The following is a 13243-nucleotide window of genomic DNA, read 5'->3' as shown; positions in this document are numbered from 1 at the left end:
CACCCACCCCAGATCATGCTCACTCTCTCTCTCTCTCTCTCTCTCAAATAAATAAAATCTTTAAAAAAAATGAAGAGCAGCAAAGTTGTTTAAAAAAAAAAATGAACAATGAAACCACACCTTCCTACTGCTGAAAATTTAGAAAAGTACCAAAGATAAAAAGAGGGATGAGAAAGAAAATTAAAATTAACCACCATCCCAATCCTCAATCCCACTGTTAATATTTTGATATATTTTAGTGTATTTTCTTATAGCCTCTTGTGATATATATATATATATATATATATACACACACACATATCTACACACATATATATTTTTATTGAGATATTGATATATAACATGATGTTAGTTTCAGGTGTACAGCATAATAATTTGATATTTATATATATATTGCAAAATGATCACCACAGTAAATCTAGTTAACATCTGTCACCGTACACAGTTATAGATTTCTTTTCTTGGGTTGAGAACCTTTAAGATCTCCTCTCTTAGCCACTTTCAACTACGCGGTACAATGTGGCTAACTATAGTCACCATGCTGTCTGTTATATCCCCAGGACTTCAGTATTTTGCAACTGGAAGTTTGTACCTATATTTGTTAATATTGGAATAAAAACGTACATAGCACCTAGTGTCCTACAAGCAAATTCTAAATGTTCTCTATACATGGGAGCTGCTGTGGTTTTCATTATGGAATTCAAAGAAGGAAGTGAGGTCTGCCAAGGATGACAAAGGTAGGCCTTTGAGCCGACCATGAGAATGCGGGCACGGAGACAAGCATCCTTGTCGTCTGTGGGCTGGTGGGGGCGCAGCAGGAAGTGGGTTTCAGTCAGCTGAGTGGGGACAGGTAATGGGAAGCTGTTACCAGCCGGCCTTGAACTCTCTGAAGCACCAGGGAACCAGTGTACATTCTTAATCAGGAATGACATAACAAAGGGACTTCCCAAAGCCCACCCAGGTAGCAGAGGTTGTTATGGGGCCCGAGCGGAACAGTGAGAAGGCAGGGGGAGGGGGCAGGGCTACGCAAGTAGGGAGCCACCTGGGGCCCACCCAGGCCCCTGCAGCTCCCGCAGCTCGGTGGCATGGATAGGTCTACTTCTGAGCCGCCAGGATGGAAAGGCACTGGTTGATCTTCACCATGGCGATAATGAGGAGACCTCCGGTCAGCAGGAAGGTGGGCCAGACGAGAGAGAAGAGAAGGGTCCGGGGCCCATAGAGGCGCTGGTACAGGACACTGGTCTCATTCTCCCGACTTGTTGAGAAGCAGTAGAAAATCTGTTTCTTGTGGAATGTGGCCCTGACCTTCTCCACATCGGCCCGGGCCTCTTGGTAGTTCTCCAGGCTGCCTGGGATGTAGGAGCACTGCGGGGGGGGAAGGCAAGAGCACCCATGAAGTTGGAAATCCCGGTTTCTCTGGGAGAAATGAGGGGCCGGCATGAAGGAAAGAAAAGTGCTGGCTTTGGAGTCGGGCCTCCAGGTGGGAGTGAGGTCTGTCGAGAGCTTGGCAGGCTGTGCACTGCCTGGTTCTAGAGGGTTCCTTCCCAGTGTCACGTGTGAGGGGGGCGGCCCAGGAGCCGCTCGCCCGGAGGCAGGGGCCCAGCTGGAGTCCTGGCTGTAGAACCTCAGGCAAAGTGCTTACCTTTCTCAGCCTTGCTGACTTCTCTCTTGAAGGGGTTAAGAGCAGTATCTCTTTCAAAGGATGTTATTAAAGATGGACTTCAAACTTCACTAACCAATGAGTGACACAGACCAAGTGGGCTCTGTATTCGGATTCAGGGCGGAAGTCCTACACTCAGTTTCCCACAGGGCTGTGTGCACGTAACGTCCACAGGTGAAGTGGGTGAGGGAAGATGACAAGAGCCAGCGGACACTCGCCTTGTGCCATGGAGGACAGTCAGGGACTGGGGAGGCCTGGTGAAATGGAGAGAGCCAGAAGCATCCAGACTGGCAATCGTCACTCCATCTGGACAATGGATGCCATGTGATCCAGGAGACCTACTGTACCAGGCCTCCGACATTTCAAGAAAAGCCAGAAAGCCAAATTTTAAGGTGAACTCCCACAATTTTAAAATAGTGGCAAAAATGTGAATTGCAAACCCTTTGAGGTCTAGCCCTGTGTGAGTGAAACAAAAGATATTGGCAAGCCAATATTTGACACTGGGATTCAAAGGAAGGAGAGAACACATTTGAAAGAACTTGCACAGGCAGACAAGACCATAGAACACACTTAATTCTGACACCGATTGTTGTTGTTAGGAGCCTCTGGCTTGGTCAGGTGAGGTCCAGTTGGAAAGCTCTGCAGAGGAAAACTCTGCACAGTGGGGAGACCCTGGTTTTATCTCCGTTCTGTGCCGGGAGGTCTGAAGGTTTTTATGTGAGACTCTGGAAGGTTCTACAAGGTGGGTCCCCCACAGCACCTGCAGCAGACTAGCTGGAGGGCTGACCAGAGCATGGATTCCTACTCACTCTGAATTGTTGAGGGTGGACCCAGCAAACAAGTGACTCCTTCATGCACAGTAGTTTGAGACCACTGGCCTGGGACAGTCATGTCCAAGATCAAAATGTGGAATGTTGCGCCGGCTTCTCCCCAGGCCTCGGTTACTCCCTGGATTTGAATGAGATCCTGTCCCCAAGCTGCCTGCCCTGACAGCACTCATCCAGCAGTAAAGAAGATGGTTGCATCATGGTCCTGACAGCCTGGGGCTGGGGGAGCTGTGTCCAGAGCCGGTTCCCAGCCAACCAGGGAGCAGCTGAGGCTGGGGAGAGCTGCCTCCAAGGAAGCTGACATTCAAAGTTGTTGGGCACTGCAGGGTCCCAGGAGCAGCTGAGTTCAGAATTCCGTGCAGAGAGGACCTCGCCTATCGCCCCAATGCCTCTGACTATGACCTTGGGTAACTGACCCCATTGAGCAAAGGTGTGGCTGTGGAGCCAGAGAGACCTGGATTCAGCCACCAGGTCCAAGTTGTGTGACTTTGGTGGGTGCCACCACCTCTCTGAGTCTTATAATTAGGTCTGTGAGGGTAGCTACCCCGATGACTTGTCATGGAGACAGGACTGGAAGGTGCGCTGCAGAAACTGACCCGGGGTGCAGTGCGGCAGGGAGATGCTAGCAACCTCGGGGTCATGCAGGCCGCCTGCAAGCCAGCCCACTCTCCCGGTCCCTATCACAACAGTGATCGCTTCGGCTTGATTTTGGAAATTTATTTCTTGCTCCTTGGGATAAATCAGCAGCCATCAAATGCCAAAGAAGAAGCAGGAGACCTGGTAGGAGCTGATTCAGGGGGATTTGGGGGCTCTACCCCATCTGGTGGAGCTGAGTCATGCTAGTGTTGACATAACAGGTCTGGACCCCCTTGCACTGTCCTGACCCACTTCTCCGTGACCCCCCAACACCGTCGGTAACCCTCCTGCGCACCCTCGGCACCCTGCCCTTCCCATCCCATCAACTGCCAAACTCTGACCGTTGGCATCCATCCCTACTGCAGGCCCAATCTCCATCCTGGCTGTTGGCCATGTCCGCAGCCCTCTCTGCCCAGCCACTGAACTTCACACTCCTCTGTATCACTCTGATCATGTACCAGGCCCACAGACCCTTTAAATACTCCTGGTTGCTCACAGAAGTAATTCTAAACCTCAGAATCCCCTGGAGAGTCCCGAGATTCTGCATCAGTTGGGCTGGTGTAGAAATCCAGTTTTGTTCAGTCCCCAGATGGTTCCAGTGCACGGCCAGAGTTGAGCAGGGCTAGCTTGCTCAGTCACGTTTTAATTCCATAATTCGGTAGTCCTTGCAAAGATTATGGGCACACAGCTCGTACGTTGCCAGAATATCATTAGCACTTCCCTTCTATATGGTTCTTTTAGGTCTCCTTGAATTTAAATTCCTGGGACCCAGTAGAACCTTCCCCTGGGAAATGCTATGGGAAACGGTGGATCAGTTAGGAGCCGCTTATGACTCGACTCCCTGCTACAATCAGCACCATGAGCGTTCTTCGGAGTGAACTTGTTCTAGATAAAGCTCTGGCCTTCTGATAGAATCACAAAGGAACTTCGAGTGTTCTGAGCCCAGGTTGGTGAGAGACCGGTCCTGGTGGGATCAGAGTGCTGACTGCCTTGGCGTTCGCTCTTCCTACGCTTGCTGCTCAGGCAGATCACCCCCACTTCTCATGAGGTTGAACCAGTGTGGCTTTTGGTAAAACGGTGGTTGTAGATGGGCTTAGCCCTTCCCCCAATTCTCTTCTTCATGCTGGACTTTCAAAGCTTTAAAAAAAATCCCGATTGAACATAAACGCCTAACTCCATGCTTTGTGGGACGGCTTCCTCCACCTGCTTCCCTAACGGTGCTGGGCTGTGTCTTGCCCTGGAATTCAACACATACTTCTCCTGGCCTACTGCATTGTGTCTGCTGTCTCACTCAGACATCCTTAAAGACTATCGTTTGAGCAAAAAAAAAAAAAAAAAAATCTGTAAAGGGCTTGCTATAATCTTAGTTTTAAATATGGGAATGAATTATTATCCATAACTTGTAGCATTCTTCATTAAGGTTTTGCTTCTCTCAAAAAAACAAACAGAAACCTACCACAGGCCAGAAGCTTTCTGCTTCCATAATTGGGTCGCGCGGAGCCCACCTGTGCAGCCTCCCCCGGCCCCACCATACCCTGTGTCGGTGATGGCAGCATCCCTCCCAGTCCTGTCTCTTCTAGGCCCTTCCTGCCGCCGCACCCTGGTCTCCGCCCTCCCCTCACCAGGCAAGCTGCCCCCATGTTTCTGAGTGTCTAACAAAGCCTGACCCAAACGCTTTTCGGACACCCTCACCTGGCTGTTGGCTGGAAAAAGTCACTCCCGCCTTTAACCGCATGATTTTGTCTGTTCCTCTCTGTGGCACTGATCCCTCCCCACTAGATATTATTTCCCACATGAGCTCTCTCCTCCTGAGTCCAGAGCTCCTAACACAGGACGTGCTCAGTGACTACTGGATGAATGAGTAAATGAATCAATGGATACAGCCAACTTGTATTTTCTGGAAGAAAGAACGGGATGGGGGGCTGGGGGGGGTGGTGTGGAGAGGCAGTGATGGGAAAATCTCCCAAGCACAGGCCTCCAGAGATTGCTTCAGGCCTGAGCCTCTGGTTTCACCGAGGGGGGGGGGGGGCAGTCTCAGGGGTTCTTCTCTGTGGGGTCAGCTCTGGGTCTGGCTTCTCATTTGACTCACCTTATAGAAGTGCCTGCCATCCACCTGACATGGAGCCCAGCACACCACACAGCCTCTGAGTCCATCAGAGCACTTCGGCAAAGGCGGCATCTGGGTCATACAGCACTTAGTGGCACAGTGGGGATTCAAACCCAGGTCTCTCTGACTCCAACCCAGAGCTGCTGAGTCTGGCTGGACCTCGTACCAGCTGTGAACCCTTGTCAAGTAGGCTCGGCTTTCTCAGCTTCCACTCCCCAGAGCGGGGATGGGGATTCAGTTAAGAAGAGGCCCACACACCTGCCAGGGGCAAGGGGACACATGCCCATCACCTCCCACCCCCAAGTCAGTACCTGCTGGTTCTGGTCCCGAGTGTCCTCTGTGTGGTACAGCACAGCCCACCGGCCCACAGCTGACACGTTGACCCACAGGCACGGGTACTGGGGCACCTTCTTGCCCTCCAGTTCTTGCTGCTCCCTGATGTTGGTCTCAATCAGATGGCACATGGATTTCTGGGTCCACACGCTGGGGAGACCATGCACACACATACATATCTCAGAACCTGCGCGGCACAGAACACCAGCTTTCAACCCCTTTAGAGAGACCTAGGGCTGGGATCCTCATCTTGCCATAAGCGTCCAGCACTGAAGGAGTACGACCCCAGAGTCACTGGACCCAAGAAAAGAACCATAGAATCAGAATATCAATGATTATTAGCCGCTTAGACATCATCTACATAAATGGTTCTCACCCTGGCTGCTGACCCAAAACCCTGGGGAACTTTTGAAAAGGTTCCCATGTCCAAGCCACACCCCAGAAGACTTGATTCAGAATTTCTAAGGTGGGCAAGGCTCAGGCCCTGATATGTTCTTAAAAGCTCCCTGCCTTGATTCTGCTAAATAGCCCGACCCCCAGACACTTTATCCGTATCATCCTCACCTTGCAGGGGGTGGGGAGGAAAAGCCCAGAGAGGTCAAGTGACTTTTCTGAAGCCACACAGGACCTGAGAGCAAGTCTGATGAGCTACAGAATCTGTGCCTTTCCCCCAAAAAAGAGTAGATGCAAAAGGGGCTTGATTTGTGCCTGGGCAGGGAAGTGGGTGGGGATGGTGCCTAACCATGAGATAACGGGTCACAGGCATACAGCAGTTCTGAACAGAGCCTCCCTTGGGTAAGATTCCAACCTGGAATCACTCCAGGGTTATAAAAAGTGAGGAAGAAGCAGGGCCAGGAGAGGCTAACAGGCTCATCAACACATCAGCGAATCAATTGTGACTCATCTCGCATTTATCAGGCAGGACACACAGTGCCAGATGGAGGGGCTGTCAGCGGCTGGAATAAGCCCTGAGGCAAGGGTTGGAAACTTGGCCTTGAAAAACAGGTTGAGAGAACTGAGCACGTTTGTTCCAAATAGAGAATGGATCAGCAACGTCACAGCTTTCCCTTTAAAAGCTCAAGTGGTTGACATGTCAGGGAGCAAGAAACGTTCTCTGAGATTCCAGAGCAGAGCTCCACGGGAGCAGTTTTGGCTCAGTGTAGACATTTCCTACTTCTCAGAAAAGCCCCCAAATGAAATGGTATATACCATGAGGTCCTGAGCTCCCTGTCCCTTGAGATATTCAACAGGAGACTAGACGCCCACCTGGCGATGAGATTTCAGACTGTGCAGACAAGCTATGAAAATCTATAATCTCCAATTTCTCCTGGGATCAAACTCACACTGGGGCATTTGCTCTGATCCTTTGCTGCTTCTTGTGAGGAGGGCCTCCTACGTCTGCTACCCCCAAGTCCCAGAACCCCAGATGAGTGGGGTCTAGTTGGGCCTACCCTCCCTGAAGGATTTCAGTTAAGATTCCAGGACTCGAACCCTTCACCCTCAGAATGATTGCCCAGCCCTTCCTGCCTGGTGTGAAGTCAAGGGGAGGGGTAGCAAGAAGGCTGGGGTTCCTGGTAGACCGGACCCGTAGGAGAGTGGCTGGAGGATGGGGGCAGGCAGGGAGAGTTCCGTACCTTTTCTGGTAGAGGGGCAGCATGGTCGTGCCCAGGATATAGTAGGCGATGACAGCACACACCACCATGGCCACACCCAGGCAAAGGGCCCGAGTCTCTCCCCGCTTCTGGGCCATCACCAGCTTCTTCCCCATGTCCACTGCAAGCAGTGGTCATTTCTAGAGCCACAGAGGCAAACAGACAGATCAGCACAGGCGACGAGTAACCCACAGAAGTGGGGACAGGGAAGAGGGGAGGGTGCTCAGTGATCAACATCACCTCTAGTTTGCTATAGAGCTTTGCAACCTCTGAGGGCTTTTTGACCCCATGTAAACCTCCCATCAACTCTGAGAGGCAAGTGTTATCATCCCCATTCTACAGTTGAAGGATCTGTGGTTCAGAGAGGTAGCGTGATTTGTCCAAGGCCACACAGTATGTGATAGGTTCAGTAAGGGCCCCCAAGAGGTCCATATTCTCAGCCCTGGAATCTGTGAGTGGTACTTTACATGGCAAAGACCTTAATTTAAGGATCCTGAAATGGGGAGATTATCCTGCATTATCCATTGGACCCTAAATGTAATCACAAGGGTCCTTACAAGAATGAGGCAAAGGGAGATGATGAGACACAGAAGAGGAGAAGGTGATTATGACCAGGGAGGAGAGATTGGAGCGATGTGGCCACATGCCAGGAAGTATGAGCCGCCACCAGAAGACAGAGGAGACAAGGAACAGCGGATTGTCCTCTCTGCCTCTGGATAGAGTGAGCCCTGCCGATACCTTGATTTCAGCCCTACCGACACCTCGCTGGCTTCCAGAACTATGTGAGAGGAGATTTCTGTTATCTGGGCCTCCCAAGTTTGTGGTGATTTTTTACGGCAACAATAGAAAAGGAGTACAGGAGATAAATGAATACAGCGGGCAGTAGGGGTACTTTCTCCTAGGACACTCGTCTCAGAAAAACCTGGAGCATTTCCCAGTTAACGAACAATCTTTGGGCAAGGCTGGCTGGGCTGGGGGCAGCAAGCAGAGAAGGGGCAGCGGGGGCCCCCATCCAGCTAGGTGGGCTGAGTTCTTTCCCGGAGCGTGGGGTGCACTCAAGAGCTGCCCTCGGCGTGTGCCCTACCTCCCAGGCCCCTCAGTCTTCCCCGCCCCGGGCACTCTAGATGCTGGGAAGGCAGGGGTGCTGTGTGACCAGCTCTGGGAAGGCAGGAGGAGCAGAGAGGGGAGGAGAGGAAAGGCTCCCCTGTCACAGAGAAGTCTGAACCTGGCCGCTTGCTCAGAACCCACCTGTCTGTAATGCTCTGGGGAGATTGTTGCCTACACTGAGTGAGGGGCTTTGCAGAGTCATGATCAATGCTCCTAAAACCTCACAGAATGAAAGAATGGGTGAGGATATGGGTATGGATATAGGATTTAACAACCATCGTGAGAGCCTCCAGGCAGGAGGAAGGGTATGCACTGCTGATGTTCCCTGAGGCCTGGACAGGAAGAAAGGGATTGTAGCCCTAACAGTAGGGATTTCAGTTAGACTCCAAGAAGAACTTCTCAATTTTGAGAGTTGCTGAATATCTCTGAACTTTTTGGCTCTTATCTTCCATTTAGAAAAGTCACTCAACATCTGGGGTGGATTTTGGAAAGATGGAGAAAGGTGAAAGAAGATAGGACCTGGCATTTTGGTTGACATTCTTTTCCTTAGGAGGACAGAGCACAGAGTATAGTGTTCAAGGGTTTGATAGAGTGTGGGGCAGGGAGGATTCTGAGGTCAGCAGATCTGGGATCAAATCCTGACTTTGCCACATAGCAACGGTGTGGCTGTTAAACAAGAATAATAGTATGTGCTTCAGAGAGTTCTGACAAAGATCAAGTGACATACCAAATATCACATATTGATCCTGTGTCTGGCCCAACGCCAGCTCTCAGTAAATATTGGCTGTTACTATTAACAAAGGGAATCCTGAAGGTTTGGAGCAGAAGGCCCCAGTGCTCTTGCTGAGCCTATTTTTGTTCCACCCGTCCCCTGGGGCCAAGGGCCAAGACTGGGTCCTGCTGTCCAGCCTTCTGCCCTCTGGCTGCTCTGGAAGCTGGGACCTGAGTGCGAGGACACTGAGCTACTCAAGTGACCCAGCCATGGAGCAGGCCCCCAGACCACGGGCCCAAACACCAGCAGGTCTAGTCTTGGCTGAGCCACTCTGGAGCCCAGAACCATGATGGGCTTCCCTAGGAAGCAAGTTCCCACTGCCAGCCTCCTTCCTCCAAGATCTCCGCTCTAGCTCCAGGCTTTGGAGAAACCACTGCCCAAGTGCTCTGGACGCAGTACTCACAGTTTCTGGTGTCCGGAGTCTTCAGCAGGCAGCGACTTTTGGCCTGGCCCCCAGCCCCCACCCCAAAAGAGGCTGCCTGAGCTGCAGCAGGAAGCTTGGGCTCCCAGCCCATCTCTGGGAAAGCGGCCTTTGGTCCCCATCTGGGACAAGCCTCCATGCCCAAACATGGTCAAGTCTGAGCACACAGCCCCGGGACACAAACTCCAGAGAGTCGGTTCCAAGCCCAGGAGACAAGGGCAGCTGTTCCCCAGGCCCCCACACCTGCAATTTCCAGGGTCTGTAGGAAACAGATTTTGAACAACAAAAGACTGAGCAAAACTGAGAAGCCGGGAAAGACCATCCTGGTACATTTAGAGATATTTCTTCGTCACTCAGTCTCTCTGGGCTGGCAGAGAAGCCAGGAATAGGAAATGATTTTCCTTTTGTTGACACGAGGGAGGGAGGAGGAGTTAGAGCTCCGAGGGGTTGGGCTTATCAGCTACTAGGGGGCTGGCATATTCCCACAGGAGCATCCAAACGCTCCTGAGCCTTTGGCACTTACATGCCATGCGACCCTGGGCGGGTCACAGCACCTCTCTGAGCCTCAATTTTCTCAACTACGTTATTGGGATTTTTTTGAAACTAATTTTGCTGAGGGTAATGATGAGTGTTAGGGACAACAGAGATTTGAGGCAGAGGAAGAGAAACCCACCTTTTAAAGCCCAGCCAAGCAGAAGCTAAAAGCAGGGAGGCCTCCACAGCTGCTCCAGCCAGCCAGGTCCAGGGACAGCCTGCTCGGCCAAGCGGCCTTCCAGAGACTGTCGAAGTAGTTTGGGGTCATGGGCAGAGATTTGTTCCTCTCAAAATGGGCAAGTGAGCAGCAAGGGGGGTCTCTTAAGGCCTTAGACCTTGCAGGTAGATAAACAATGAAGGACACCGGGCCTGGAATGAATCCCCAGACGAATGGTTTTCCAAGATGGTCCTTGGCCCATCCAGGAGCCAGAGAGTCCTTCTGGGAACCATGAACTAAAGCAAAAATGCCAGTCCTTCCTCCCGCTCCCCTGGGGGAGAGAGACACCATGTGCGAAACAGAGGCATTTTTAAGTAGGACCAAAGGGCTACTTGCTCATAATTGACTGAATGAGTAATTAAGGGTTACACATTTAGAATTTATAAGCAAACATTAGCATTCTTCACAGGGTACTTTTCCTCTCAGAAGATGGAAACAGGCAAGGAATGGGGACTATAAGCTCTTCTGCACAAAAGTGAGCCCCCGTCCTAAATGCTGGGACAAGCTCTGTTCTCAAGGGGATGTGGAGAAGAACTCAGGTCCCTAGCTGGCTGTGGGGCAATGGGTGAAGGGCAAGGAAATAACAATGCTACAATAAAGATTAGTGCTCTCCATTAACACAAGCTGTTAGAAATCACAAATACCTTCCCAACTCCAAACTTTCAACACCCTACCGTAATAAACACTGCTGGCCCATAACAATCTATTCAGGTAGAGATTTTTCTACCCATTTTATAGATGGAGTAACTGAGGTTCAGAGAGGTTAAATAAAGTGCCCAAGGGAAGTTACATTGTATCTCTGAATCTCAGTCCATCTTTTTCTAGAATGGAGATAATTATACCTATTTTTAAAAACAAAAAATTGAAAAATAAGAGATCACCTAAGCAGATGGGCAGGTTGTATTTTCCAAAGATGGCCATGCCAACATGCATCCCATCCCACATGCTCCCCTTACAATGTGATATCAACACTCCTCCATCAAGAGGGGCATCTGTGTCCTTCGACCTTGGCAGAGCTCTGTGACCACCTTACCAATAAAATCTGGTGGAAGTGACACTGTGTGATTTCCAAAGCTAAGTCATAAACCGTGATACAGCTTTCACTGGGCACCCTCTCTCGCAACACTTCCCTCGGAGCCAGCCACCATATCATGTGGGAGCCAAGAGGCCACACGCAGGTGCTCCAGCCGACAGTCCCAGCTCGGTTCTCAGCCAACAACCAGCATCCCCCAGTGACATGTGAGGAAAGGAGCTTGCAGATGACTCCAGCCCCCGCCTTCACGTCCCCCAGCTGAGGCCTCAGACATCATGGAGCAGAGACCAACCACCCCCTCTCGCACTCTCTGAATTCTCCATCTACAAAATCCATGAGCAAATTAAATGGTTGTTTTATGCCACTATATTTTGAGGGAATTTGTTATGTAGCCACAGTAACTGGAATATACTGTAAGTGATTTAAAAAGGGAAACTTACTGTTGCTGGTGATTGTGGTAGTGTTGAACCAGTGAGGATGAAAAAGCCTGAAATGACTATATGGAGTGTTATGGGGAAGCTTTAGAAATGCTCTATATATTCTTATCTCAGGTTGCTCACTGCTGCACAAATGGAATAGAAGGACAGTGTTACAAGAGGGAATTTTCATTTACTGAGCAACTACTAAGTGCCAGGGCATGAGCCACAACCATATGTAAATACATACACATGTATACATGCATACATATACACATATGCATATACATGTATGTACACGTGTATACCTACACACCGTGCACACATGTATATTCATGCACATATATACATATGTGTATGGCATATACGGGTATACATGCACACTTACACATATACATACATATACATGCATGCACACACACATGCATGCACACATACACATGCGTTCACATGTATATGTGCTTCTACAGGCACATGCATGCACACATCTATGTATATGCACATGCACACTTACACATATACATACATATACACGCGTGCACATACCTACACATCCATACACCTATACACACATGCACACACATACGCATGTGAATATACATGCTTACACACATGCATTGTAAGTATGTGTGTACACGTACACACATATGCATACACAAATGTACACATCAGATCCGTTCCTCTCAGCAGTCCTCACAAAAGGTCTTGTTTCTGTGATTTGTCCAAGGTCACCCCCTCGTCACGTGATGCGATGGAGCCTGCTGGGAACCTGTGCTTGCTGACTCCACAGCCCATCCCCGTCCCTCCATGACTCCCTGAGGCCCAGTCTTCAAGAGAACCAGTGTTTTTTCATGAGTCTGCTTCAGCGGCTGTGCAAGCCCCTCTCCTCAGTCTATAGCCCTTTCTGGATTGTGCATCCACTTATTTATTTAAACCCTTTTGAATCAATATCTATTCTCTGCCACCACTTGGGATAATAAGTCCATAAATCAAATTGGCAACTGTGTCCTGAGCCTGGGCTGAGGGTGTGTCGCCGGCTGCGTGCCTCGGGGAGAGGGTGTGAGTCGCCCTCTGTCCCAACGAAGCCACTTGCTCACAGACACTTGAAGACCAACTGTGCAGGGGCTCTGAGTACATCCCTGTGCTGCACTGGATCCCGGTAGGGAAGGGACGATGTGGATTTTTTGAAACCACAAATACGCACAACAGAAAAATAAAAGGATATATTTTCAGGGAGAGAGAGTCATAACAGGCAGAGGAAATCACTGTGAAAGATTTCTCAGTGCAGCTGAGAAGACAAATGTCCACATTTGAATTAAATGGTGAGACTGGACAGGACGAGGAACAGGACAGGGCCACCCCCTCTTGAGTGAAGGGAAGCCTCCCGCCTTTCTCATCGGACTCTTCCAGCCATGTTTTGCTTCCCCTCATTTTTCTTACTTAGTGACAAGGTATTTTAGCCTGCTGTATTGTTAACATAATTGTAAGCAGCTTGAGATCCTCTTTGAAACAAGGAAGAACATAAATA

At 50.1% G+C, this 13243-nt stretch overlaps 1 protein-coding gene across 3 annotated transcripts; it reads right to left on the bottom strand.

The window, feature by feature from the left end:
- Positions 1 to 337: 337 nt before the first annotated feature.
- KCNMB1 (potassium calcium-activated channel subfamily M regulatory beta subunit 1) lies at positions 338 to 9899 on the bottom strand. 3 transcript variants are annotated; one of them, XM_027606965.2, is made up of 4 exons: positions 9498 to 9895; positions 7198 to 7355; positions 5542 to 5713; positions 338 to 1365 (listed from the first exon to the last, which is right to left on the bottom strand). In XM_027606965.2, exons 2-4 carry the CDS (start codon positions 7329 to 7331, stop codon positions 1096 to 1098), a joined length of 576 nt encoding a protein of 191 aa, XP_027462766.1. In that variant the 5' UTR covers positions 7332 to 7355; positions 9498 to 9895; the 3' UTR covers positions 338 to 1095. The 3 variants fall into 3 exon arrangements, with proteins under 3 accessions (XP_027462766.1, XP_027462765.1, XP_027462764.1); XM_027606964.2 differs by lacking the exon at positions 7198 to 7355 and having other exon boundaries at positions 5542 to 5750; positions 9498 to 9899; XM_027606963.2 differs by lacking the exon at positions 7198 to 7355 and having other exon boundaries at positions 9498 to 9899.
- Between the last annotated feature and the right edge of the window lie 3344 nt (positions 9900 to 13243).

This window comes from Zalophus californianus, chromosome 5, assembly GCF_009762305.2.
Source record: "Zalophus californianus isolate mZalCal1 chromosome 5, mZalCal1.pri.v2, whole genome shotgun sequence".
Taxonomy (NCBI): domain Eukaryota; kingdom Metazoa; phylum Chordata; class Mammalia; order Carnivora; family Otariidae; genus Zalophus; species Zalophus californianus.
The sequence above is the reverse complement of the archived record's forward strand: the minus strand, read 5'-3'. Positions and strand labels throughout refer to the sequence as shown.

Excerpts from the sequence above, each read along its gene's own strand:
- KCNMB1 (XM_027606963.2), bottom strand. The coding sequence starts at position 9,847 with ATGTACCAGGATGGTCTTTCCCGGCTTCTCAGTTTTGCTCAGTCTTTT. Across the intron at positions 5,714-9,497 it reads GACTCCGGACACCAGAAACT|CGTGTGGACCCAGAAATCCA; the intron begins GTGAGTACTGCG and ends TGGTCTCCCCAG. Across the intron at positions 1,366-5,541 it reads CTCGGGACCAGAACCAGCAG|TGCTCCTACATCCCAGGCAG; the intron begins GTACTGACTTGG and ends CCCCCCCCGCAG.